Source organism: Chiloscyllium punctatum, chromosome 23, assembly GCF_047496795.1.
Source record: "Chiloscyllium punctatum isolate Juve2018m chromosome 23, sChiPun1.3, whole genome shotgun sequence".
In the NCBI taxonomy this organism is placed as follows: Eukaryota; Metazoa; Chordata; class Chondrichthyes; order Orectolobiformes; family Hemiscylliidae; genus Chiloscyllium; species Chiloscyllium punctatum.
In genome coordinates, this window is record NC_092761.1 from 52,290,477 (window position 1) to 52,318,264 (window position 27,788).

A 27,788-nucleotide genomic window follows, 5' to 3' on the forward strand; every position below is an offset into this window, starting at 1 on the left:
GACGCAGCGTTATTTCTATCAGTTTCTATGAAGATTAATCTGTCTTCCTGTATCCATTTCATTTCAGGCATCCTCCCCCCAACAGAATCAGCATTCGACTGTGGATGTCAGCCAACTGCATGATTCTCATGCTTTCAGCCAGCATTCTGTTCAAGTCCAGCATGTCCAGGTGCCTGATCAGTCCACTGCCATAGCCCCCACTGGATCCCAGGTAATAGTGCACAACACCTTTCTTGCAGGTGAAGTAAAAAATGTTCACACAGCCACAGAATTGTTACTGTGCAGAGAAGGTCAATTGGCCCGTTGAGCTGGCAGCAGCTCTTCAAGCAAGCCCCATTATCTCATGCCAATTTCCTGTTTTTACCCTTGCACACTATTTATATCCAAATAATTATCCAGTACCCTCTTGAATGCTTCATTTGAACCTGCCTCCATCACATTTCCAGGCAGTACATTGCTTTAAATGTATGCCATCCTGTTCTTGTTTTTTTTAATGAGTGGCAATAGCTTCTCTCAATCAACTGTATCCAGCCCGCTCATAATGTTGATAACTTCTGTCAAATCTCCTCTCAAGTGCCTTCTCTTCAAGGAAAAGAGTCACAACTTCTTCAATCTATTCATAATTGAAGTGTCTTATTCCTGGGACTATTTTTATCAATTACTTCTGCATTGTTCCCCAATGCATTATCTTTCCCATAATGTGGTGCCCACAAATGAACACAGTACTGCAGCTGAAGTCTAACAAGTGTTTTTTCCAACTTCAACAACATCACCTTGCTCTTCTACTCAATGAGTTGAGGCATGAACAGAATTTGATATTCTACTCTTTCTATACTCACACTAATTTTAAGTCAAGTCCTATGCCTGAGGTTTCAGTTTGTGCCCTTGGCACATGTTCTCAAAATGTAACACTTTAACACTTCACTTGACTAGCATAAGAAGTGTTTTGCTCCCTCTGTTGGTTTGTATCTTGAAGCAAAATGTCCACTATGGTGCTGAACATGGGTTGTACAGTGAATGCTCCACTTGTCTTTTACAGATGGACACAGTAAATGTCTGCAGTGATTTCCTAAAACAGAGCACAAATTTTATCTGTCCATATTAATCAAACAATGCATCCTCCTTGCCAGGAAATAGGCCTATGTTTTCCTAAATAGCAATAAATGCACTTTAAAAGTAATGAATAATAAGGATAAGTGACAAAATACAAAATTGCGGGAGGGCAAATTACACCAATATTAGGCAGGAGCTAGGGAGTGTTACTTGAGAGGGTGTGTTCTCAGACAAGTCCACATTTGACCTGAAGGAATTGTTTAAAGACCTGCTGATGAGAGTTCAGGACCAACATGCTCCAGTAAGGAGGAAGGACAAGGATGGCAAGGTAAGGGACCCTTGGATAACGAGGCAGGTTGTGAAAAGAAGCACATGTAAGGTTTAGGAAGCTAAAAGTGCCCATGAGGAATAGAAAGAAAGCAGGAAAGAACTCAAGCAGGGAATTAGGAGAGCAAGAAGGGGCCATGATATGACCTTGGCAAGTAGGGATTAAAGAGTATTCTACATTAAAAATACATTAAAAATAAGAATGTAATGAGGTAGAAGGTAGAATAACTGGGTTGAATGTAGGATAACACAAGGACAAAGGAGGGAACTTGTGCTTGGAGGCAGAGGATGTGGTGAGATCCTAAATGAGTACTTTGTGTCAGTATTCACCCAAGAGAAGGATATGGCGGATAGAGACATTTGTGTGGAGCATGCTAATATGCTACGGCATCTTGAGATCAAGAAAGAAGTGTGTTCTCACTTTCACTTAGTACATTTGGAAAAGTATAGCCTAATTATGAAAAGTCAGCATGACTTTGTGCAGGGCAGGTTATTAATTTGATTGAACTTTTCAAGGTAACAAAGATGATCAATGACCATACAACAGTACATGGTGTCGAGAAAGATTTTAGTAAGCCTTTCAACAAGATCCCTCATGGTAGTCTTATGCAAAAGGTTAAGATGCATGGGATCCATGTGGATTCAGAATTGGCTTGCCCATAGAAGGCAGAGTGTAGTGGTGGAAGGGTGTTTATCAGGCTGGATGTCCATGACTAGTGATGTTCTACAGGAATCTGTACAGTGTTTAAAGTGGTTAGCACTGCTGCCTCACAGCACCAGGGTGCAAGGTTCAATTCCAGCCTCGGGTGACTGTGTGGAGTTTACACTTTCTCCCTGTGTCTGCGTGGGTTTCCTCCGAGTGCCCCGGTTTCCTCCCACAGTCCAAAGATGTGCAAGTCAGGTGAATTGGCCATGCTAAACTGCTCAGTGTTCAGAGATATTATTGAAAAATACAATCAATAACTACGAAAGCAACCACCCCAACACACACAAAAGAGGTTGCAACAAGACACTTCAAAAAGGGCCACAACACACTGCAGCACACCAGAACTGCAAAAAGAGGAAAAAGAACACCTCTACAATGTATTTGCCAAAAACGGATACCCACGCAATTTCATCAACAGATGCCTAAGGGAAAGACAATGGAATGAGGACATGCCACAGCCCAAAGGAGTAGCCACGTTACCATACATCAAAACATTTCTGAACTGACAGCCAGACTACTGCAACCACTAGGACTCATAACAGCACACAAACCAACAGCCACTCTCCGACAACTCACCAGGACAAAGGACCCGATACCCAGCATGAGCAAAACCAATGTAGTGTACAAAATCCCATGCAAGGACTGCACAAAACACGACATAGGACAAACAGGAAGACAGCTAACAATCCGTATCCATGAACACCAACTAGCCACGAAACGACATGACCAGCTATCCTCAGTAGCCACATACACAGATGACAAACAAAATGAGTTCGACTGGGACAACACTGCTATTATAGGACAAGCCAAACAGAGAACAGCCAGGGAATTCCCAGAGGCATGGCACTCATCCACAGATTCTATCAACAAGCACATTGACCTGGACCCAATATACCGGCCACTACAGCGGACAGCTGGAACTGACAACCGGAAGTGGCAGAGACAAACCACTATAAATGCCGGAGGAAACATCACAGAAGCGCTTCACAGGAGGCTCCCAAGCACTGAGGATGTCACCTAGACAGGGGACAAAACGTCTGCAACACAAATTCCCAGCTTGGCGAACAGAACCACAACAACGAGCACCCGAGCTACAAATCTTCTCACAAACTTTGAACAATCAATAACAAATATCAGTATAATAAAAAGAAAAAAACACAAATTACAATACAACTATTGTCTCCTAACTATTAACCTACCCTCTAATATAAAACAAACCCTAACACTGTGCAAAGCAACACTAAAAAAAGAAAGAAAAGCAAAAAAACCCCACAAAATACAGAACGGCTATGCTCGGCGTAAAGCTTCCAAACAAAGGAACGGGAGCATTGTATATATACCCGTGTTAACTCGGGAGACCCCTCCAGGGCCCAGGGCTTGACAAATCTAACTATCCTGGTTAAACAAATGCCCTAGTTAAGACAACTGACAAATCTATTTCCAAATAACTCAAGTAGGGCTGCTATGTCTTATAAAAATGGTCTGTTGTGTGGTGCACCATGTTTGTAAAAAAAAATCCAAGGGAATGTGCTCTACAATTAATTTCTGCCATCCCAGCAAGCCCCGTGGGTTTTAGACACCCAATTCATCAGAATATTCTTCCGTGCACATTTGAAGAGTCTTTCATTGTTCTAGTCCATTAAAATAGCTAAGGGAAACCTCGGCAACTTGACTTGAAAGAATCTGACTCTAAAGTATCATGATGCAATGAAACATCATCCTCCATGTGATTGTCTTCCCAGAAATGTGACCAGGAATTGACTCGTTCCAGTGTTGTGAAAAAAAATGGAAACATGGAAGTCTGAAGGATGCTCGGTAATATCAGTCTGAGGATGGAGAACTCAGCAGTCCTCAGGGCTGAATCTGAAAGTGAATGTTATTGATCTGACCTCGCTCTGGCAGCAGCCACACTGTACAATTTATAATGTTCAGGGGTGAGAAATGTTGTATAAACAGGATCTGTTTATACTGAGCAGCACAGCAGTTGTTAGTTTTTTAAATTCTCAAGCATTTAGAGTTGAAGTTCAGAAGTTTCCGATTATTCAGAGTTATTCAAAAGATTATATACTATAGAGCCATATATCTTAGTACTCAGGATTTTGTTGATCTGTTTGTTCCCAAGAGTTCCCTCCAGCCTCTATCACAGCCTACTTGGGTCAAGAGTGTAACAAACTTAAATGAAAGTGTATTCTCAGTATTATGAACACTGCTTTAGATTGTGTAGCAATATCTGTTTGTTAACTGTTTGTTCTCATTCTCTTGGAAATGTGTTTTTGATTATAGGCAGGAGGAGGTCAGCCACTGAGCCCTTCTGCGCAGCCTCCCCAAGAACTCAGTCCTTCTCAGATACAGGGTGGAACATCAACACAAAATCCGGTGTTACAGCAACAACCAGCAGCTTCTGTACAGCATACATACCTTCCTAGCACCTGGGGATCCTTTCGCAACTACTGTAAGTGGCTGTCATAGTTCAAGCAAACAGAGACCCAGCCATGTTCTGTCCACCTGTTCCTCTCCTTTCCCACGTATATAACCAACACACTAACTGTACAATCTGGTAAATTGAAAGTATAATTTCTGCTCGTTAGAAATTGTCTGTTCAGAGTACTTAGTCAACCATAATTACTCAGATTGAACCAATTGTTCATAAGTCTCTCAAATGCTGCCAGAAATTTTCAGAACTGTATGAGGGTAGGTTAGGCAGAGTTAATTTAACTGAATTAGATCTGAAATCTGTGAAAGAACTCCACAGAGGCGAATATCCCATCACCAAGTCCCTCTTTCTTTACCTGTGGAAAGTCATTGTCACTGATCCAGCTCCCACAGAGTCAGCTGTCACATTATGAGGATGTCTGACAATGCTGTTTTTATCTGTCAGCCAGGGGTCCCTGATTGAACCAGATTAACAGCTCCATCAGGGAACTCATTCATAAGATCTACCTGGCTGACTTCATTACAATCACTATGATCTGTTGTCTGTAGCGGATCCTTACCTAGATATCCTGTAGAAATTCTTCCTGAGGACATTGGTGCAAATGAATAGGTGCTCTCTACAATGTCAGCCTTTATTCAGTTCTCTATTTGTCCTTCACAATCTCAAAGGCCTTTTCTGCCCATGCCATTTTGTAGACTTGGCAGTTTATCTCCTTTTGTTGGATGAGGAAAGATTGTGGACCAAGACAACTGGGGAACTTGCTGCTCTTTGGGTAGTGCTTTGTGATCATTTGGAATTGTTATGATCCTGGTCTTACCACCAGATTTATGTTATAATCTGTTTAGGGACCAGTAACATTTTTAAAAAGTAGACAAATGGGAGACACATAGGCACTTTTGAATCATAGAGCCATACAGCACAGAAACAGACCTTTTGATCCAACACGTCTATGCTGACCAAATTTCCCAAACTAAACATTTTGCCTGCATTTGCTCATATCTCTCTAAACCTTTCCTATTCATATACCTGTTCAATTGTCTTTTACATTTTGTAAGCGTGCCTGCATTAACCACTTTCTCTAGCAGTTCTATCCACATATGAACCATCCCCTGTGTAGGAAAGGTTTTTTTTTTCGATTCCCTACAGTATGGAAACAGGCCCATTTGGCCCAACAAGTCCACACCGACCCTCCAAAGAGTAACCCACCCAGACCCTATACTTACCCCTGACTAATGCACCTAACACTATGAGCAATTTATAATGGCCAATTCACTTAACCTGCACATCTTTGGATTGTGGGAGGAAGCCAGAGCACCCAGAGGAAACCCACGCAGACACGAGAAGAATGTGCAAACTCCACACAGACAGTTGTCTGAGGCAGCTGTGAGGCGGCAGTGCTAACCACTGAGCAACCGTGCCACCCCTCAGGTCCCTTATAAATATTTCTCCCTCACCTTCAAAATATACATTCTAGTTTTGAACTCCCTGCCCTAGGGAAAAGACCATTGCTATTCACCTTGTCTGTGCCCCTTCTAATTTTATAAACCTCTATAAAATCACCCCTCAAACCCCTACGCTCCAGTGAAAACAGTCTATTGCACGACGACCAGAACTGTATACAAAAGAAGCCTCACCAACATCCTGTGCATCCGCTACATGATGCCCAATTCCTATACTCTATTGTCTGAGTAATGAAGGCAAATGTTCTAAATGCCTTTTTAACCACCTTGTCTACCTGTGACACAACTTTCAAAGAACTATGAACCTGAACCCTTAGGACTCTTTGTTCAACAATATTTCCCAGGCACTACTAACATTAACTGTATAACTCCTGCCCTTGTTCATTTTACCAAATTGCAACACAAAGAACAAAGAAAATTTACAGCTCAGGACGGGCCCTTCAGCCCTTCAAGCCCGAGCCGATCCAAATCTACTGTCTAAACCTGTCGGTCAATTCCTAAGCATCTGTATCCCTCTGCTCCCCACCTACTCATGCATCTGTCCAGACGCATCTTAAATGAATCTACCGTGCCTGCCTCTACCACCTCTGCTGGCAATGCATTCCAAATGCCCACCACCCTCTGTGTGAAGTACTTGCCAGGTGTATCCCCCTTAAACTTTCCACATCTCACCTTGAAACATGACCTCTGGTTATTGAATCCTTCACCCTGGGAGAAAGCTTGTTTCTATCCACCCTGTCTAGACCTTTCATGATTTTGTAAACCTCAATCAGGTTCCCCCCCAATCTTCTTTTCTCTCGTGAAAATAGCTAGCACCTTCCATACCAGGCGACATCCTCATAAACCTTCTCTGCATCCTCTCCAAAGCCTCCACCATCCTTTTGGTAATGTGGCGACCAGAACTGTACACATTATTCTAAGTGCGGCCAAACCAATGTCTTGTACAATTTTAACATGACTTGTGAGCTCTTATACTCGATACCCCCGTCTAATGAAGGCAAGCATACTATATGCCTTCTTGACCACTCTATCCACCTGTGCAGCAACCTTCAGTGTACGATGGACCTGCACTCCCAGATCTCTCTGCCCATCAACTTTTCCCAAGGCTCTTCCATTCATTGTATAATTCACACTAGAATTAGACTTGCCTAAATGCATCACCTCACATCTGTCTGGATTGAAATCCATTTGCCACTTTTCCGCCCAACTCTCCAGTCTATCTATATCCTCCTGAATTCTCTGACAGTCCCTTATGCTTTCTGCTACTCCACCAATCTTCGTGTCATCTGCAAACTTGCTGATCATACCAACAGTGCCCTCTTTTAGATCATTTATGTATATTAACACCTTGCATTTATCCAAATTATCTGCCTCTCCTCAGCCCATTGGCTCAGGTGATGAAGATTTCTTTGTAATTTTAAATAATCTTCTTCACTGTCCTCTATACCACCAACCTGGTATATAATAAGTCATCACAGTTAAACATAGTTTCCTCACTGGTCCAGTAACGGCACCAGGTAGAAAGGGAGAACATTTTTAGAGGGAACCAGCCAATCCAGATGTGGCCTATGGTTGGGAGAATTACTGCTCCATATCAGGGCAATATAGAATGAAAGAAAGATCACAGGATAGGATGAGGCCATTCAGTCCATTGTGTCTGATTGCTAGAGTGACGACTGAAAATCAGTTTTCAGGTTACAATTAGACACTTTTTAAGGACCAACTCACATCGAGGGCCCAAGTTATGTCTCAACCCAACCCACTGTGTACAACAGCTGGCACCATCTGGAATCCAGGCTTAGGAAAGAGTTCTGCAGGATTATGACAGCAGGAAAACTGTTTCGCAAGTCAAGAAATCTAAAGTAAATTATTCTGGTTGGCCTTGTCTGCCTTTTAGAGAATGGCAACATCAACCATGCGTAGCCTTTATGTTTCGGATTGACTTTTCAGATTTTGGATGTGACTGAAATCTTTTCATTATTAGGTTTGTCCATTTGGCTAAACTTCAAAGTCAACTCTTACATGTAGTTTTATCAGAATAACCACTGCAGGTTGTCAGTGAGAATTTTGTCTTGTCGCAGGTTTTACTATGCTCAGAGATTGGCTAACACCAACCTTCTCTTTGTGGCAGCTGAGAAGCTAACGTGTAGTCAGTGTGACCAAAACAAGCTGATCTAGTCTGACCTGCAACGTGTCCTGTCCTTGAATAACTGTACATAGCTCCACAGAGTGCATGTAGATTAACCCAGCTCTGAGGAAATCTGTTGTGGGGAGAGTCAGGGACCTCTGTGTGATGATGACCTGGAGTGGGGGGAGTGGTCAGTGATCTGGAGTTCTAACACTCATAATTAAACATGTAATAAATACATAACCGAGCATCATGCAGTGCACATCAAATGGAAAATGTGAGCATGGCAGATCCCACTGAGTTCTCAGCCATTCCTCTGTACATTAATAACCTAGTGCATTATCAAATATCATTAAGTCTCGCAGGGATCACAATTCTTCAGTTTTGCCGATCTCACATTGAAGCTCCCTCTTGAGCTGCTTGGTCTTTGCTCCCATTCTGCACAATCACCCTTCTTTTCTCAGCTGACTTTCCCTGAACTCCAAAATTTCACTCTAGTTCTCATTACTCATTCCACAAACACAACTCCACCTCTTCACCAAAAACTAAGAATATCTGAGTGTATCTCAATGTTACATGTGTCAGAATGCTGAAAAGAATTTCATCAAAGAACACATGAACTGCAAGAGGTCATTCAGTCCTTTGAATGCGTTCTGTCGTTGAATAGATGCATGGCTGGCAGATTCACAGAGTTATTATGGTGTCAAGGAAGCCACTTAATTTATCATGTCGGAATATTTGATTTGTCATGTCTGAGCATTTTGATTTGGTGCCAGTCTCCTGTCTTCCGTGTAGCCCTCCATATTGTTTCTATTGAATGATCATCCAGTTCCGTCTTGACTGCCTCTTTTGAACCGGTCTCCTCACACTTCCAGAGCATTCAGATCTGTATGAGAAAGGTTTTTTTTCTCACTTTGCATTTGCTTCGTTTGTAAAATACTTGAAATCTATGCACTGTTACACGCGATCTTTCTAACAACTCTGTTCAGATCTCTCGTGATGTTTAAAACCTCCTCTTAATCTTCTCTTCCCCAAAGAAAACAGCCCCAACTTCTCCAATCAATCCTTATGACTGAGTGTCTCATGCCTGGAACCATTCATGTAAAACTTGTCTCTCCAATGCCTTCACATCATTCCTAAAGTGTGCTTTCATGGTACTCTCGGCCAACAAGACTCCAACAGTTTCTTTTATAAAATGTTTCACTAATCACAGCCTCAACAGCTTTCTTGGTGGCATTTTACTGAAGTCTGACTGATGAAATGCTTCTTGACTTCACTGCAAATGAATAATAATCTGGACAACACCACAGAGAAAATTATTTCTTTCTAACCAATCATTTTAAGCAGGTCAAGAAGGTTACACCATCGCTAAGGAGCCAGTACAGATTGCTCCCAAACACCCCTCTGCTGTGTATAGCCATTATCCCTCTCTCTGTCTCCTACCTCTTCACCAATTTTTCAATCCAAGTCACCAACCTGTACCATCAGAATGAAGTATTGCTTCAGTATCATAGCCAAAAAATTAACACTTGCAATAGTGCAACAATGCCTCAGTACTCTATATGAAGTGCTAACCTAGATCGGATGCAAAGGTTTTACATTAGCATGTCTACTCAGAGGATCAAGTGAAACGGCTCTTGTGGCACAGCAGTAATGTCCATACCTCTGAGAGAGGAGGCCTGGGTTTGAGTACCACCAGCTCTAGAGATGTGTCGTAATACCCACAGGGTCAAGTGCTACAGAACCAGTCTGACAGTGATGAATGCTGATCAGATTATCTGCAATTTGTAATTAATTTGGATGATGCAGACAGTAGATGAGGGGAGCATCTGGTCTGTAATTTCCCAAGTACGGGTAGTTCTGGGATAACGTGCGTTTCGGCGGTGCGGTTATGTTTCCATTAATGAAGGCTAGGATTAGTTGCTGGTCTATTTTAGAGACATGTCCTTATCAGTACTGTCTGGTATGGGGTACTCATGGCCTTGGTGTAACTCTGTTTAAAGATGTTGTCATTTTCTTTTTAATTAAAGGCTGTTAGTTGTATTTATTTCCTGTCAGACATCTTGTGTTTTAATTCCAAGGCAGGCTGCCTCATATACATGGCTTGTACAGGACTCTTGCCAGACCCCACCCTGAGGACTATATCCAATTGGAAACAAGGAACAAAAAAAGGCAGTGCAGTCTTGAACCTGTCCCTGGTGTTAGGTGCTCGAGATAAAATGGGAAAACTGATAAACTGCAAGAAAGACCAGTGACACCAGACATTGCCAAATATCTGTACAGAGAAATTTGCTAATACTATTGGGGAAGATTTACAGTATCTTGTCAAGGCAATGGAAACTGGAGAGGGAAATCAAATAGGAAAAAAAAAGTTGGTAATGGTAGGATGAAACCAGTAAGCGAAACGGGGAGTTCATCAAAGTATAGAAATATGTTATAAAAGTAAAAGGCATTCCATCTGAATGGACAGAGCATTCACAACCAAGTAGATGAAGTGACAGCACACATAGAGGTAAACAGGTACTATCTTAATGCCATCATGGAGATGTGGTTTCAGGGTGACATACATTAGGATATGAATACCTGTATTCAACAGGATCCACCCTTTAGGAAGGATAGGTGAAAAGGAAAAAGAGGATGGGTGGCACTGTTCATAAAGAATGAAATAAGCATATTAGTGAAAGAGGATATTTGATCAGAAGATCAGGAATTAGTTTGGGTGGGTGGAGTAGAATCAGCAAAGGCAGCAAAGATTTGTGGGAGTTTTTTATAGGTGAAATAGGAATGGGAGAGTGGTACTGTTAAAGGGCGAGGTTTGCATATTAGTGAGAGAGAGTCTTGGATCAGCAACTCAGAATGTAGAATTAGTTTTGGTGGAGCAAAACCATTGCAAAGATTGGTGCAAGTTGTTTCCAGGCCATGAGGCAGAAATGAAAATGTAAGGTAAGATATTAGTCATGAAAATTGGAGGTGATTGCAACATGGGGAAACTGTAATTGTGAGGGACTTCAATCTTGGTTAACCTAATAATCATTAATGCTGTTGATTACAAATTGCTAGAATGTGTCTCAAGATGGTTTTCTAAAACATTCTCTAGTTGGTTGCTCAACATAACAGGTTATTTTAGATCTAGTATTGTACAATGGAAAAGGGCTACAAATAAGCTTGTTGTAAATGAGCTTTTCAGGAATCATAAACATAATGTGGTTGGAAATTAAATTTGGAAGTGATGCAGCTCAACTAAAAACTAGGGTTTTTAATCTGAACAAAGGAAACTCTAAAGATGTGAGAGGCATTGGCCTTGATAATTTGGGAAACTACGTTAAAGGATATGATGATCAATTGGCAACTTCAAAGAAAACACAAATTTTGCTTTTTCTTTCTCTGCAGTCGATGCCACACCTCCTGAGTTTTAAAGCACTTTTATTTAAATTTAGAATTCCAGCTTCTGCAGAATTCTGCTTTTAGTTCATGGTTGACAAACCTATTGGGGTTTTCTGAGGATATGATTAGCAGAATAGATAAGGGAGAACTAGTAGATATGGTCCAGTTAGATTTTCAGAAAACTTTTGACAAGATCCAATGCAATAAGTTGTTAAAATAAGAGCATATAGGATTGGAGGTGAATATAGTATCATAGGTTGAGAACTGGTTGACAAATAAAAACAGGAGGAATAGACTGGTTGGCAGGCTGAGCCAAGTGAGGTACTGCAAGAATCAGTGCTTGGGCAATTGGTAGTTACATTGATATTTATGATTTGGATTTGGGTATCAGAATAATATTTCCAAATTTACTGATGACACAAAACAGCGTAGAAAAATGAAGTTATCCACATTGGTAGGAAAATGAAAATGCAGAACATTTCTTAAATGATGAAAGATTGGAAAGTCTTAATGTCTGAAGGGGATCAGGTTGTTCTTGGTTCATAAGTCTCTGAAAACTAACATGAGGGTACAATTAGGAAGGTCAGTGGTATTTGGCATTGATTAAGGAGAATTTGAGTACAGCAATACAGAATTTCAGTGGGACCACACCTGGAATACTCTGTATACTTTTGGCCTTACCTGAGGGAGGATACACTTGCCATAGAGAGAATACAATGAAGATTCACCACGCTGAATCCCAAGGTGGCAGTATTGTCCGAAAAGGGGAGATTGAGGAGTCTGCATCTGTATTTTTTCAATTTTTGAAGAATGAGAAGGGATCTCATTGAAACCAGGTTCTTGGAGGATTTGACAGAGTAGATGTAGGGAAGATTTCCCCTAGTTTGGAGGGACTAGAACCAGGAGACATCGTCTTTGAATAAGAGGCCATTTAAGATTGGGATGAGGACGACTTCTTCACTCAAATGGTGGTAAATCTTGGAAATTCTCTCCCCCAGAGCACTGTGGAAATGTAGTCGTTGATATGTTCAAGACAGATTGATAGATTCTGCAATAAAATCATGAAGGGCATAGTAAGCTGAGTAGTAAAATAATTTTTCCGAGGGTAGGGGAGCTCAAAATGATAGGGCATATTTTTAAGATGGGAGGAGAAAGATTTAAAAGGGACCTGAGGGGCAAGATTTTCGCAGAGAAGGCGGTTTGTGTTATCGACTAGACTAAACTCCTTCAAAACATATTACAAACGTCATCTAGATCCAAACTTTCTCTTATTTTTAGAGGTAGGTGTAAGGTGTTGTTTTTCGGATGCAACTCAATTGGTCAAACTATCAGACCTGAAACAAAACACACTTTATTCTTAAACCATAGTTAAACTACAAACAAAAACAAATAATTGGAATTAAACTCTGCTGGAACACATAACAGAAGAATAGATTATTTGACCACTAAACAGCAATTGTTGCAATATAGTAACATTCCACAAACACTCTATGACTCTATGCCACCCTTGGCAAAGGCAAATTCAGTAAATAGATTGTCTCGCATGCAATTCTCCAGTCCAGGAAGAAAGAACATTAAGAGAAAACTCTGTGTGAGAAACAGACAGAACTCAAATGTGTTGCTGTAACATGGAGAGATGTATAGCAGATTCTAAACTTCAACAGATACTTTAAATTAAGGTAAAATCCTGGTTCCATGGGAGTTTGACCCCACCCATTCTTGCTGCTTCTATTGTTCTGACTTTTTTTTTTAATCCCACAACACCTCACAAACTGTTTACTTTATTGGCTTGGAGCAAATTGCTCCTCACCTTTGTCTTAACCTGGCCCCATAAAACACGAGGACAAAACACACCATCTGAAGCCATAGTATTACCTCATTCATTTGTGGAATGAATTGCCAGAGGAAGTGGTAGATTCAGATACAAGTTATAACATCAAAAAGATATTTGGATAATACATGAATAGACAAGGCCTAGAATGACATGGGCCAAACAACGGAAAGTGGGACTAGTTTTGTTTGGACTAGTTGGACTGATTCATACAGCACAGAAAAGGCTCTTTGGCCTACCAAGTCTGTACTGATATAACTACCACTAAAAGTGCTCTAATCCCATTTTCGTATTCTTGTCCCATATCTTTGAATGTTATGATATTTGAAGTACTCATCCAAATATCTTTTGAAGATTGTAAGCTTTCCCGCCTCCAGCCAGGCAGTGCACTTCAAATTTCCACCACCTTCCGAGTGTAAAAGCTTTTTTCCCAAATCCCCTCTGATTCTGGGTCTGTTTCCGTGCTGTATGATTTTATAGCTCTATCAAAGGCATGGGGACAGTGTGAAAATGGTGTTGAGGTAGAAGTTCAGCCATAATCTTATTGAATAGCACAGCAGACCTGTTGGGTTGAATAGTCTACTCCTTTGATTTCCTGCGTCCCTAAACTTGAACAGATTATATTGCAGAAAGTTTAAAAGGTGCTGGAGAAACTCAGCAGGTCTGGCATAATCTGAACCAGAGTTAACATTTCAAGTCTGCAAAGACTCACTCAAATACATAGAAAGTGTAGTGACTATTGTAATATAGAAACATAAGAACTAACATAGGTTTGCTCTGAAATGGCAAAGAGATAATGATCAAATAATCTATTTTAGTGTCTTTAGTTTAGAGGTAGCTATTGGCCCAGATATGAAGAAGAACTCTCCTACTCTTGTGGAAAAACTTGGTCCATCTCACTACCCAAAACTCTCATACCCGTCCATTCCCCACTCCCTCTGTTCCTCTCCATTCCCCACTCCCTCTGTTCCTCTCCATTCCCCACTCCCTCTGTTCCTCTCCATTCCCCACTCCCTCTGTTCCTCTCCATTCCCCACTCCCTCTGTTCCTCTCCATTCCCCACTCCCTCTGTTCCTCTCCATTCCCCACTCCCTGTAAACCTCTTCATTCCCCACCCCTTCTGTTCCTCTCCATTCCCCACGCCCTCTGAACCTCTCCATTCCCCACCCCCTCTGTTCCTCTCCATTCCCCACTCCCTCTGTTCCTCTCCATTCCCCACTCCCTTCATAACTCCTGAATTCCCCACTCCTTCAATAGCCTCTCAATTCTACCTTCCATATGCCATTCCTTTAATTCTCCTTAATTCGCCACTTCCTCAAGTAGCCATTCAATTCTTCCTTTCAATTAATTCCCACATTCTTGTTTGGCAGTCAGTTTTCAGTGCCAGTTTAAAATATTGCGAGTTTTCTTGGGTCTTATTTATATTGCTCTTTTGAAAAGAAAGGGAGAAAGTTAATCAAAAAGTTGGATCAGAAAAAAGCAACAAAGATTCATAGAAAATTAGTAAAAAGAATCATTTATTTTGAACACAAATACGCATGAAAAGAGTGAGAAATTGAACAAGGTAGTCAAATGAGTAACCTCCCATACTGATTTACACACTTCATGCACAACATTTTTGGTGCTGTCATCAGATCATCGTCACATCTGTTATTGTAGAAGTTGACAAGTTGATAAAGGACTTCAGGGAAGAGATAACGATTATTCATTTCAAGTGAACACAGAGTGCCAGCCTCATCACTGTTAAGTTTAAAACTCACTCTGCTGGGTCTCTTGACAATTCAAATCTTTACAGAAAACATAACAATATATATATTGCAACTCTCACACCTCTTTGTCCTGGTATCTTACATTATCTGCTGTTCTTCCACAGTTTTCATTGAAATTATCAGTATTTGCCCAAGGCCAATACTATCCTATTTATAGTGTGGCTTCTACGCTACTTACCTTTACTGTCTGTATGTCACATTTGTTATCTGTGTACATTTGTTATCTCGTTTGTACATCTGTGATTCCTGCTTGCTTTGCTATTACTGATAATATGACCAAAGCTTTAACCCTGAACTACTTGACCCCTTCAATCTCGAACTCAAAAGTCAAACTAGACTTTTGTTGCCATTCCAGCTGCCTCCCTGCTCATGTGATGTTGGCCTATTGGGAATATGATGGGAATACAGTGTCTAAGATTATGATCTCAATTAACATTTGTTTGAGAGTCCTGAGCATTGAGGCTTTTAGAGTGGGGACTGTGACACTTGTTCCTTTCCAAACAGGAAATGGAAGAATGATTGTTCTGGTCACAGCAAATATGATCCAGATCTTCTTTTAAAAAATTCCCAATTTGTACAATTTTTGGTTCTTACCTTCAGAAATCCCAATATGCAACCAGATGTTTCAAATGTAACTCCATTTGTGGTCAGTGAGTAGCTAAAGTGTGAAATTGTTTCAGCCCATTCTCTCTGCACTACCTTTCTGCAAGAGGAGCTCAGCTAATTTCACTTCAGTGCCCTTTTGCTTTCGGCTACAAAATGTTCCTCTTTAGATGTTGAAAGTCAAAATTGAATCTTTCTCCAGGCAGAGCATTCAGGATCCTCATCATTCTGCAGACAAAAATTGTCATCTTGTCACATTTGGTTTTTTGTCATTCATCAAATTTCGGAGATTTTTATAATAAATGACCATCTGAGAAAAAAGCTATTTTTCAATCAAAACAAATTAAAAATGAATTTTGAAGTGTGTATACAATCTGGGTGTGAGCTGTATTAAGATATAAACGGCAAGATTTACTCTGTATGTACCTGTGGTGTACATGTCCTGGGATTGTTTGATGGGACAATGTAGATGCATAGGACTCAACGTTGAGTTCAATAACTTTAGAGCCCAATTCTGTCCTTCCACGTTTATCCATCTCCACACCTGGTCCTCTTATGACAGGAGTTGCTTTTAGCATCATCACCCATTCTCACCTACTCTTTAGGTGCATTATCACATTGTATGGGAAACATTCAGCACAACCATCCCATTTTCTCCTACTCTTAGCTCTTATTTTCATTTATTCAGCTTTTCCAGTCTTCTGGCCTGTAATGCGTAATGTCCTCGTTTACCAATCCATTCATACATCTTCTCTCTGTCTCTCTTGGCTCTGCCTCAACTTATCTGCTCACCATTCCTTCCCTAACCTGTTCAATAATTACCACTTATTCCTCGTTAACAATTGAACAGTTGTGATGAAGAGTCAACAGATTCGAAACATTAACTTTGCTTTCTTCTTACAGCTGCTGCTAGATTGCTGAGCGTCTCCACAAATTTCTGTTTTTCTCTTTAAAACAAATTTTCTCTTTTTGCAGCCTCTGAGATTCAGATGATGACCATTCCTCAGACCCAGTATGTTATTGCAGAAGGTCCTGTAGCAACAGTAAACAGTGGCCAGGTGAAAGCTGTGACACAGGTAAGTTTATTTGGTTCAGGGCAACATCTTCAGAATGTGACAGCTTGTGGTATTGAGGTGCATGCTTCTCCTTCAGAGTTGTAAGTAGGACATTCTCCCTTTGGTGATTGTAAACTAAATTGCCAAAGGTACAAAGCTGGGTGCAAATGTAAGCTGTGAGGAGGTCTCAGAGTTTGTAATGAGATATAGACAAGTTCAGGGAGAGGAAAGCAAGAAGGAGATGTAGTAAAATGTGGGCAAGTTTGAGGTTATTTACTTTGATTGTAAGAGGGAATACACATTTTATTTTTAAGAGATGTAAATATTGTAAGTGTGGGTGTTTAAAGAGACGTGAGCATGCTCATATATGGAATACAAGGAACATACAGGTGCATCAAGCAATTATAAAAACAAATAGCATGTTGACTTGGCTTGTAAAGAAATTGGAGAACAAATAAAACAACTCCTGCTACAGGGCATTGGTGAGACCATACCTGGTCTCTGTATTTAAGGAATGATATTTTTCTATTGCAGGCAGTCTGCAAAGGTTTACTGAATTGATTGCTGGAATAAGAGGTTTCTCCAATGATGAGATGCTAAGTAAATTGGGTCAATATTCTTGAGTGTGTAGAAAAATTGCGAGGTGATTTCATTGAAATTTTCACGATTCTGAAGGGACTTCACAGGGATTGTTTGGCTGGGGAATCCAGAACATGAAGGCCCAGCTTCAGGGGAAGGGATCAGTCATTTAGGACTGGGATGAGAGACATTTCTTCATTCTAGAGGATTGAGTATTTGAAATCCATTGTTTGAGACTGAGAAAGACTAATTACTCATCTCTTGGGGAATAAAAGGATACGGAGAGTAGACGAAAATCTAGAGTTGAAGCAGATCAGCCGTAATCATAATGGATAGCAGAGCAAACTCGAGATCATATAATCTGCCTTTATTTCTTGTGTTTTACTAGTTTCTGAAAAGTTTCTGTTACAACACAGATAAGAGCTCATTGATTCTGTATGAGCTTGATGGTGTCACTTTCCAATTAATCCCACTGCCCTTTCTCCAGAACGCACTCAATCTTTTCTCTCTCAATGTTTAGCCATTGCTGATTTCAATGTAGTTGGAATTTACTGTTGCTGTCCTTAAGCAATGTATTACAGGCCATAAAAACTTGTACAATATTTTCTTAAATCAGTTCATCAAGTTCCTTTAAATCTGTGATTACTGATTATTGGTCCAGAGACAATATCTTTATGATTCCTATGAAATCCCCTCTTAACCTTCGCTGTTGAGAGGTGAGAAATCTGTGCTGATCCAGCTTTGTCATGTATCTGATATCTTTCAACCCTGGTGCTATCTTAATCTATTTCTGAGCCCTGTATGGTTTTGACATCATTCCTATGCTGGGGTGCTCAGAGTGATGCACAGTCCTGTAATCAGGAGCTGAACTAATGTTTTATAGAGACTATCCCCAATCAAATCTTTTCTTTCCAGATGGAGATGAATTTTCCCCTTGACTATTTCTCTAACAGTGATTCTACCAGTGAGTTAAAAATCTCACAACACCCGGTTATAGTCCAACAGGTTTAATTGGAAGCACTAGCTTTCGGAGCGCCGTTTCTTCATCAGGTGGTTGTGGAGGACACAATTGTAAGACACAGAATTTATAGCAAAAGTTTACAGTGTGATGTAACTGAAATTATACATTGAAAAATACCTTGATTGTTTGTTGAGTCTTTCATCTGTTAGAATGACCATGACAGTTTCACTTCTTTCATGTGTAATTCACAAAACATTTATTTTTAAAAAAGGTTACATTCTCAGGTTAACTGTAACAATTGGTGTTAGTTAGACAATATGTTGACGGTGTTAGCCCCCTGTGTTCCCTGTCTGTGCCATAATGTTTAGCCTGATTCCAATCTTAAAAAGTGAGATAACAGAGTCTTACATGAATTCATGCAGTTTTTGAGCAAAGTATAATGTACAAAGAATAATGCATGTGGATCTTAGTGTGTGTCTGTCTGTCTGTCTGACTGACTGTCTGTCTGTCTGTCTGTCTGGGGTAGGGGGTTGTGAGTGTGAGAGAGAGTGTATATGTGTGTGTATGTGAGTGTAGAGTGTCTTAAGTCTGTGAGGGGTGCATGTGTGAGTGTGAGACTGTGTGTCTGTTGGAGTAGGAGTGTCTGTGTCTGCCCTCCACTTCAGGCACACACACACATATACACTCTCTCTCTCTCCCTTCCAGACACACATTCCCACACTCACATGCACCCCCTCACAGACTTAAGACACTTTACATTCACATACACACACATATATACACTCTCTCTTACACTCACAACCCCCCACCCCAACAGACACACACACACACACACACACACACATGTTTGTGGGGTGAATTTGTATTTGCAGAGTTACATTGTTATATTGTACTTTGGTCAAAAACTGCATGAATTCATGTAAGACTCACTTTTTAGATCAGAATCAGTCTAAACATTATGGCACAGACAGGGAACACAGGGGGCTAACACTGTCAACATATTGTCTAGCTAACACCAATTGTTACAGTTAACCTGAGAATGTAACCTTTTTTAAAAATAAATGTTTTGTGAATTACACACGAAAGAAGTGAAACTGTCATGGTATTCGCACAGATGAAAGACTCAACAAACAATCAAGGTATTTTTCAATGTATAATTTCAGTTACATCACACTGTAAACATTTGCTATAAATTCTGTGTCTTACAATTGTGTCCTCCACAACCACCTGATGAAGAAACGGCGCTCCGAAAGCTCACGCTTCCAATTAAACCTGTTGGACTATAACCTGGTGTTGTGTGATTTTTAACTTTGTACACCCCAGTCCAACACCGTGGTCTCCAAATGATGTCTACCACTGATGTTAGACTCACTGGTCTATAGTTCTCTTGTTCTATTTTTAGTGGAGCCACATTAGCTGCCTTCCACTCTTCTGGAACCTCTCTGGTGACCAGAGACAATTTGCAAATTTGGATTGGGCCTCTGTAATTTCCTCTCTCATCTTCCAAACCTGGGATGTAACCCATCTGGATCTGGCGATCTATTTTTAAATCCGCCAAAACCTTCAGCTTTTTATATCAATCCGTTCAAGAACTCCACAGTCCATCTTGATGAATTCTTTACTTGCACCATTCTTAACCCAAGTACTGACAGATGTAAAGTACTCACTTAACATTTTGCCAATGTCCTTCAGCTTCACACACAGATTGCCCCTTTGGTGCTTAAAGTGCCCTACTCTTCCCCTGGTTATTCCCTTCCTTTGATACACTTGTGGAAGATCTTCAGATTCTCCCTAATCTTAAGAAAAACCCAAAGAAACTGTGCTGAAAATCAAAAACAAATGGCCTCCTTAATGCTGCTTCCCTCTCATATCTGGAACGGAGTAAATTCAACAAATTCACTTCCAACTTCCAATTTGTTCTCACCTTCACCTGGTCTATCTCTTACTCCTCCCTTCCTTGACATCTCTGTTTCCATTTCTGGGGAATAAGCTGGCCAGACTACACATCCTCACATACTGGATTAGTGGTGCTGGAAGAGCACAGCAGTTCAGGCAGCATCCAACGAGCAGCGAAATCGACGTTTCAGGCAAAAGCCCTTCATCAGGAACCTCCTGATGAAGGGCTTTTGCCCAAAACATCGATTTCGCTGCTCGTTGGATGCTGCCTGAACTGCTGTGCTCTTCCAGCACCACTAATCCAGTATTTGCTTTCCAGCATCTACAGTCATTGTTTTTACCTACACATCCTCACACTCTGCTTCCTGTAAAGACTGTTCTATGCTCCCAGTTCCTCCATCTCCACCGCATCTGTTCTGATGATGCCAACTTAGATAGGAGGGGCCTCCAGAATATTGACTTCCTTCCTCAACCGAGGATTACCCACCACTATGGTTGATGAAGCCCTCAGCTGTGTCCAACTATTTCCTGCATTTCGGCCCTCATTCCCTCTCTTTGCTCACACAACAGCGATAAGCTCCCCCTACCATCCCACCAGCAAAGGATCCCACCACATCCAAAGGATCATTAGCTGCCATTTTTTCCACCTCCAGAGGGGTGCCCCACCTGACATATATTCCCCTCCGTTGTCAGCCTTCTGCAGGGACCATTCCTGCTGGGACACTGTGGTCCATTCTCATCACCTCTCCACAGTTCCACGGCACCTTGCCATGCAATCACAGCAGATGTCACATGTGCCTGTTTATCTCCTCCCTATCCAATGCCCCAGACACACAGCTGCACAGCACAGAAACAGACCCTTTAGCCCATGCTGACCAGATATCCTAAATTAATCTAGTTCCATTTGCCAGCATTTGGCCCATATTCCTCTAAACTCTTCTTATTCATATACCCATCCAGATGCCTTTTAAATGTTGTAATTGTACCAGCTTCCACCACTTCTTGTGGCAGCTCATTCATACACACACCACCCTCTGTGTGAAAAAGTCTTCCAGGTGAAGCAGCAATTTACCTGGTCTTCACTCAATCTAGTCTACTGTATTTGCTGTTCATCATGTGGTCTCCTCTACACAGGGGAGACAAAGTGTAGATTGAGAGATCACTTTGCAGAATACCTACAGTCTATCACAAAAATAACCCTGAGCTTTCAGCTGCCTGCCGTTTCAAAATATCATCATGTTCCCTGGCCAGCATCTCGGTCTTGGGCTTGCTACAGTGCTGCAGTGAGGCTCAGTGCTAGCTGGAAGAACAAGGGAACCCTGCAACCTTCTGTAATCAATATCGAGTTCAGTCATTTTAGGGCCTAAGCATCTTTTCCCATCTGTTTACCTCAACCCCCACACACTAGGTCTTGTTGTCACATGGGCTGCTACCACTAACATCTCTTTGTCAGTCAGTAATGGTTCTGATTGGCAGCTATTCCTTCTCCCAGGCTGAATTATATCCATTCCCTTCTCTGCCCAACTGTTTTTCTCTCTCTCTCTCTAAGCTCTTTCTCCACCTATCATTTACTCCCTCTTGTTCCCCCTGCCCGCTTCAGCATACAATCAGTTCCGAGCTACAATCAGTTGTGAAGAGCAGTCACTGTACCTGAAATGTTAACTCTGCTTTCTCTCCTCAAATGCTGCTAGATCTGCTGAGTTTTCCCAGCAATTTTTGATATTGTTTCTCCCTAATCTTGCCTACCTGTTTTTCCTCTTTGCTCTCCTCATTGCTTTATTGAGCTTGCCTTCTGCACTTTCTATACACCACCAGGGCTGCCATTGTTTTGCTTCTTTGTACTTGTAATATATCCCTATTTTCCTCTTTATTCAGTCCCGAATATTCCTCAACATCCAACATGTTGGGTCTGTGCTCTCCCCAGTACTTTTTGAATGCCTTTCGTTGTTATGCTATAGATTTACCCTCACAGAGCTCTTCCCCATCTATTGCGGCCAGATCCTGCCTAATTTTAATAAAATCTACCTGACCCCTATGTTTTTGCTATCTTTTTCCTTTTTCACAACAAACTTAAAACGTAGAGTGTTGTGCTCGCTATCACTGAAATGCTGCCCTCACTGTTAGCTGTCCAGCTTTGTTTCCCAGCATTACGTCCAGCACTGCACTGTTCCTTGTAGGACCATCTACATGTTGATATAAAAAGTTCTCCTGAATACATTTCAAAAAAATCTATTCCCTCTGAACCCTTTATACTATGATTAGCCCCCAATTAATATTGGGATCATTGCAATCCCTGATGTATTTCCTGTTATTATTTTTACGCACTATGTGGATTGACTATACACCACCTCAATTGCCTGTGACTGTGCCCTTTTATTCCACCTCTATTTTGCCTCAGCTGATTGCCAGAGAGAGGGATGAAGTCTATAGTGAGGAGTGGAATTTCTGATAGAAGCCAAAGTCAAGGGCTTCAGTCTTCACAACACTGAACAGGATATTTCAGTTTATCCAAGTCTTGATGTTGGAAAGGCATTGTGATGATAGTGAGGCAGTGGAGTGCATGTTACGTATTCTAGCAGGAAAGATATTCAGTGGAAATTCATAACCTTTGACGTGTTTTTTTTTCAGACCCATTATGTGATATCAGAAGGTCAGCCTGAGCTGGATGTGAAGCAGAATGCTGCAGTACGATTAGGTGTGCCTCAGACACAGACTGACACCACCCTACAGCAGCCAAATGCACAATTCATCATTACCTCAACAGCAAGTGGGAATGGAAGTACTGAGGTGCCAATCACAAAACCTTAGCAGTTATTTACCAGAAAGAAATCCTCTCCAAATTCATACAGACCCCACTGGGTGTGGAGTTACAACTTGTGGCATGCATTTTATAAACAGAAAGAGAGAGAGAGAACAGCGCAGAGACTGTTGTGCTTACAGCTTTTCCCTTCCACATATCAGACCCTCCCGGCATCACCTAACCCTCTGAGTGAAGCATTATTAGCAAGAATCAGGAGATTAGGGTTTTTCATCATTGATAGTGTGGGCTCAGCCAGATGGTGCCAAGAATGGCATTGCTTAGGAATCAAACCCAGTTTTTAAAGAAATTACTTGAAGGAAATGGAAAGCAAAAACATGGGGAAAGAACGATGAAGTGACCAGCTCTGTTCACAAACCCTCATCTGATCACCTTTGGCCAAGTGAGCTGTATGTCACCAAACTACCAGGAATGTCTACAAGAGACTAGACTCCAGGTGAACTCCCAGAGGACATAAATCAGGGGTTTCATGCTGAGAACTTGCTATGATCCACCAGGATTCTTGTAAAGCTGCAAAGGTGGAAGCACAGCAGGCTGGGATCTTGAAACATGAACACTCTCAGTGAGATACAGTGTTCAGGCAAGGTTGTAACTGAAGAATACCAGGAAAAGTATTACTGGATTGTATGTGTTCTCAAGCTGAGAGAAAGAGAGCTCTGTCTACGGCTTGTGTTCTTCTCTAGGTCTGTTTTTCTATAACTGTAGAGGGATGAGAACAATCCAATTAACTCAAAACTGACACAAATACAGCAAGCACACTGGCAGCCCAGTGCATGCACATGGGAAAAGGCACCCTCTGTTCACCTGTTACAAACAGACTAAGGTGGAAAAGTTTGTGAATGAGATTTTAATGCTTTATTATTTAAGAGTTTAAGTTCACTGTAAATTTCTGTGGTTGTATCATTAGAGAAACTGCTCTACAAACAAGTGTTTAAAGATCAATAAAAGTATAAACCAGACAGTGCTCCTCTCCCCAGCACTCATCCTGCCCCGTTGCTGCTTCACCTCCAAAACGAGGAAGGAGTCAGGATACTGCAGGGGAGTGGGCAGGGACAGGGATCCAGAATCAGATCTCTTTGAATTGCACTGCTTTGGCACACCATTTTGAAAAGTGAAATCTCCCCAGGTGTCATTGGGATTTTGTTTTGCAGAATTGCTGTATAGTGATACAAGACGAGTGCTGATGTGCTGGAAATGAAACTTGATTCTGATGCACTAAGAATGGGCCAGGACTTCTATCAGCTGCTTGTCTGCTCCTTTCAATAAATAGGGACTAAGATGGTTACACTTCCACTGTTAATTACTGCTAAGATGTTTGGTCTGTGTGACAATTTCACTGATATATGATTTCTTGTAGCTTACTCCTCAATTAACTCCAGTTGTGTCTGCCCATGGTTTGAGATATCAATTACCCTAATTACTATTAGCACTTACTGTGGTCTCAAAATTGCAAAACATTACAACGGACCTTGTTTTAAGTTTCAAATATCAAGACATTTACTTAGTAAAAAATGAACAAGTGCATAAATAATAGCCAACTAAGTATTTATTGTGGATGATAATCCACCAAATGCCAACATGATGTCACCAAGATAAAACTTTGAAGAATGTTTAAACAGTGTTTCTTTTTATTGAACTTTGTCACTATTGGAGCCTTTTTACTTTAAACTTGGAAACTCAAATTATTCTGACATCCCTGAGAAGGGGAGAAGAATGGGTGATTTATTACCCTCCTGAAAGTTTTGAACAATCTTTTAACTTTGTTCTTTCAATGTCTTGCAAAAATGGTTGGGGTTGACTGGCTCTTGAACATTCCACCACCCTCATCGTAGAGTGTCAAATCGAACCTGTCACAGGGAATATTATCAGTTATTTCTCTTGTGTCTGTAACCAACAAGGTCCGAACATTGTGTTGAACAAATTTGGTCTTGGTCTTGGGTTTCAGCCAGTGTTTAATCGAGTATGGACTGTCACTGATTCAATAGAGCAGGAGCAAAACCAAAACCATACACTGTTTCATCGGATGGATCTGTGCTGCCTGTAATTCACTCTTCTCTGGTGTTACACATTATCCCTCTCCACAATCCTTTACAGTTTCACAGGGAGATGCACATCAAGTATTTCACATTGCTAGATTTCAATAAATTGTATTAATAAAGCGGCTTTAGTTTAGTTTAGAGGCACAGCGTTTAGAGGCATTTAATGGAGGTTGAGCCAACAAAGGAGAGAGATTGGGAGGGCTGACCAAATGTTTGGTCACAGAAATGGAACATAAGGAAGGTCTTAAAGAGGAGTTGTTTGGAAAGAGAATTCCTGTGTAGGATCTAAATGATATATCTGCCATTGATGGGGCAAAAGGAAGCCAGGTTGGAGGAGGATGCAAAAATGTAGAGGACATAGAACATAGAAGAATACAGCGCAGTACAGGCCCTTCAGCCCTCGATGTTGCGCCGATCAAAGCCCACCTAACCTACACTAACCCACTATCCTCCATATACCTATCCAATGCCCGCTTAAATACCCATAAAGAGGGAGAGTCCACTACTGCTACTGGCAGGGCATTCCATGAACTTACGACTCGCTGAGTGAAGAACCTACCCCTAACACGGTAGGCATGGTGGCACAGTGGTTAGCACTGTTGCCTCACAGCGCCAGAGATCCGGGTTCAATTCCCGCCTCAGGCGACTGACTGTGTGGAGTTTGCACGTTCTCCCCGTGTCTGCGTGGGTTTCCTCCGGGTGCTCCGGTTTCCTCCCACACTCCAAAGATGTGCAGGTCAGGTGAATTGGCCATGTTAAATTGCCCGCAGTGTTAGGTAAGGGTTGGATATAGATGTAGGGGTATGGGTGGGTTACGTTTCGGCGGGGCGGTGTGGACTTGTTGGGCCGAATGGCCTGTTTCCACACTGTAAGTAATCTAATCTAATCTAAAAAAAACATCAGTCCTATATCTACCCCCCCTTAATTTAAAGCTATGCCCCCTTGTAATAGCTGACTCCATACGTGGAAAAAGGTTCTCACTGTCAACCCTATCTAACCCCCGAATCATCTTGTACACCTCTATCAAATCACCCCTAAACCTTCTTTTCTCCAATGAAAACAACCCCAAGTGCCTCAGCCTTTCCTCATAGGATCTTCCTACCATACCAGGCAACATCCTGGTAAACTTCCTCTGCACCCGTTCCAGTGCCTCCACATCCTTCCTATAGTATGGCGACCAAAACTGCACACAATATTCCAGATGCGGCCGCACCAGAGTCTTATACAACTGCAGCATGACCTCAGGACTCCGGAACTCAATTCCTCTACCAATAAAAGCCAGTACGCCATATGCCTTCTTCACTGCACTATTTACCTGGGTGGCAACTTTCAGAGATCTGTGTACATGGACACCAAGATCCCTCTGCTCTTCCACACTACCAAGTAGTCTACCATTAGCCCAGTAATCCATCTTTTTATTACTCTTACCAAAGTGAATCACTTCACACTTAGCTACATTGAACTCCATTTGCCACCTTTCTGCCCAGCTCTGCAGCTTCTCTATATCGCGCTGTAACCTGCCATATCCTTCCTCACTGTCTACAACTCCTCCGACTTTCGTATCATCCGCAAACTTGCTCACCCAACCTTCTAACCCTTCCTCCAGGTCATTATAAAAATGACAAACAGCAATGGTCCCAAAACAGATCCTTGCGGAACACCGCTAGTGACGGCACTCCAAGATGAACCTTTGCCATCAACTACTACCCTCTGTCTTCTTCCAGAGAGCCAATTCCTAATCCAAACCTCCAACTCACCCTCAATGCCATATCTCTGTATTTTCTGCAGTAGCCTACCATGGGGGACCTTATCAAAAGCCTTACTAAAATCCATATATACCACATCTACCGCTTTCCCCTCATCTACCTCCTTCGTCACCTTCTCAAAGAATTCAATAAGGTTTGTGAGGCACGACCTGCCCTTCACAAAACCATGCTGACTATCCTTGATCACATCATTCTTATCCAGATGTGCATAAATTCTATCCCTTACAATTCTCTCTAAGACTTTGCCCACAACAGAAGTGAGACTCACTGGCCTATAGTTACTAGGATTATCCCTACTCCCCTTCTTGAACAAGGGAACCACGTTTGCTAGCCTCCAGTCCTCTGGCACTACTCCTGTCGACAAAGAGGACACAAAAATCAAGGCCAATGGCTCTGCAATCTCCTCCCTTGCTTCCCAGAGAATCCTAGGATAAATGCCATCAGGCCCAGGGGACTTATCTATTCTCACCCTTGCCAGAATTTCCAACACCTCTTCTCTACATATCTCAAAGCCATCCATTCTACTTATTTGTGCCTCAGTATTCATATCGACAACAATGTCCTGTTCCTGAGTGAATACTGATGAAAAGTATTCATTCAGCGCCTCCCCAATCTCTTCAGCCTCCACACGCAACTTCCCATTACTATCCTTAGGACGTGTCTTTGGAAGAAAGTTAATGGTTTAAATTTCAAATCATAGCATAAAGTCCCTACAGTGTGGAAACAGGGCCTTTGGCCCAACAAGTCCACACAAACCCTCCGAAGAGTAACCCACCCGGACCCATTCCCCTTCATTTACCTCTGACTAATGCACATCCCTGAACACTATGGGCAATTTAGCATGGCCAGTTCACCTAATCTGTACATCTTTGGACTGTGGGAGCAAACCAGAGCACCTGGAGGAAACCCACACAGAGAATGTGCAAACGCCATACAGACAATCCTCCGAGGTTGGAATAGAACCCAGGTCCCTGGTACT

The 27,788-nt window shown here is 41.6% G+C and overlaps 1 protein-coding gene across 6 annotated transcripts in view; it reads left to right on the top strand.

Moving 5' to 3' along the window:
* prdm10 (PR domain containing 10) overlaps nt 1–24,590 on the top strand; it is a 208,064-nt gene extending 183,474 nt beyond the window's left edge. For all 6 annotated transcript variants that reach the window (XM_072592994.1, XM_072592996.1, XM_072592991.1 and 3 more), the window contains exons 20-23: nt 68–211; nt 4,370–4,538; nt 16,671–16,771; nt 22,815–24,590. In XM_072592994.1, coding sequence (XP_072449095.1) covers nt 68–211; nt 4,370–4,538; nt 16,671–16,771; nt 22,815–22,994 — 594 coding nt within the window. In that variant the 3' untranslated portion in view covers nt 22,995–24,590. The remainder of the gene's footprint in view (nt 1–67; nt 212–4,369; nt 4,539–16,670; nt 16,772–22,814) is intronic.
* The last annotated feature ends 3,198 nt before the right edge of the window (nt 24,591–27,788 follow it).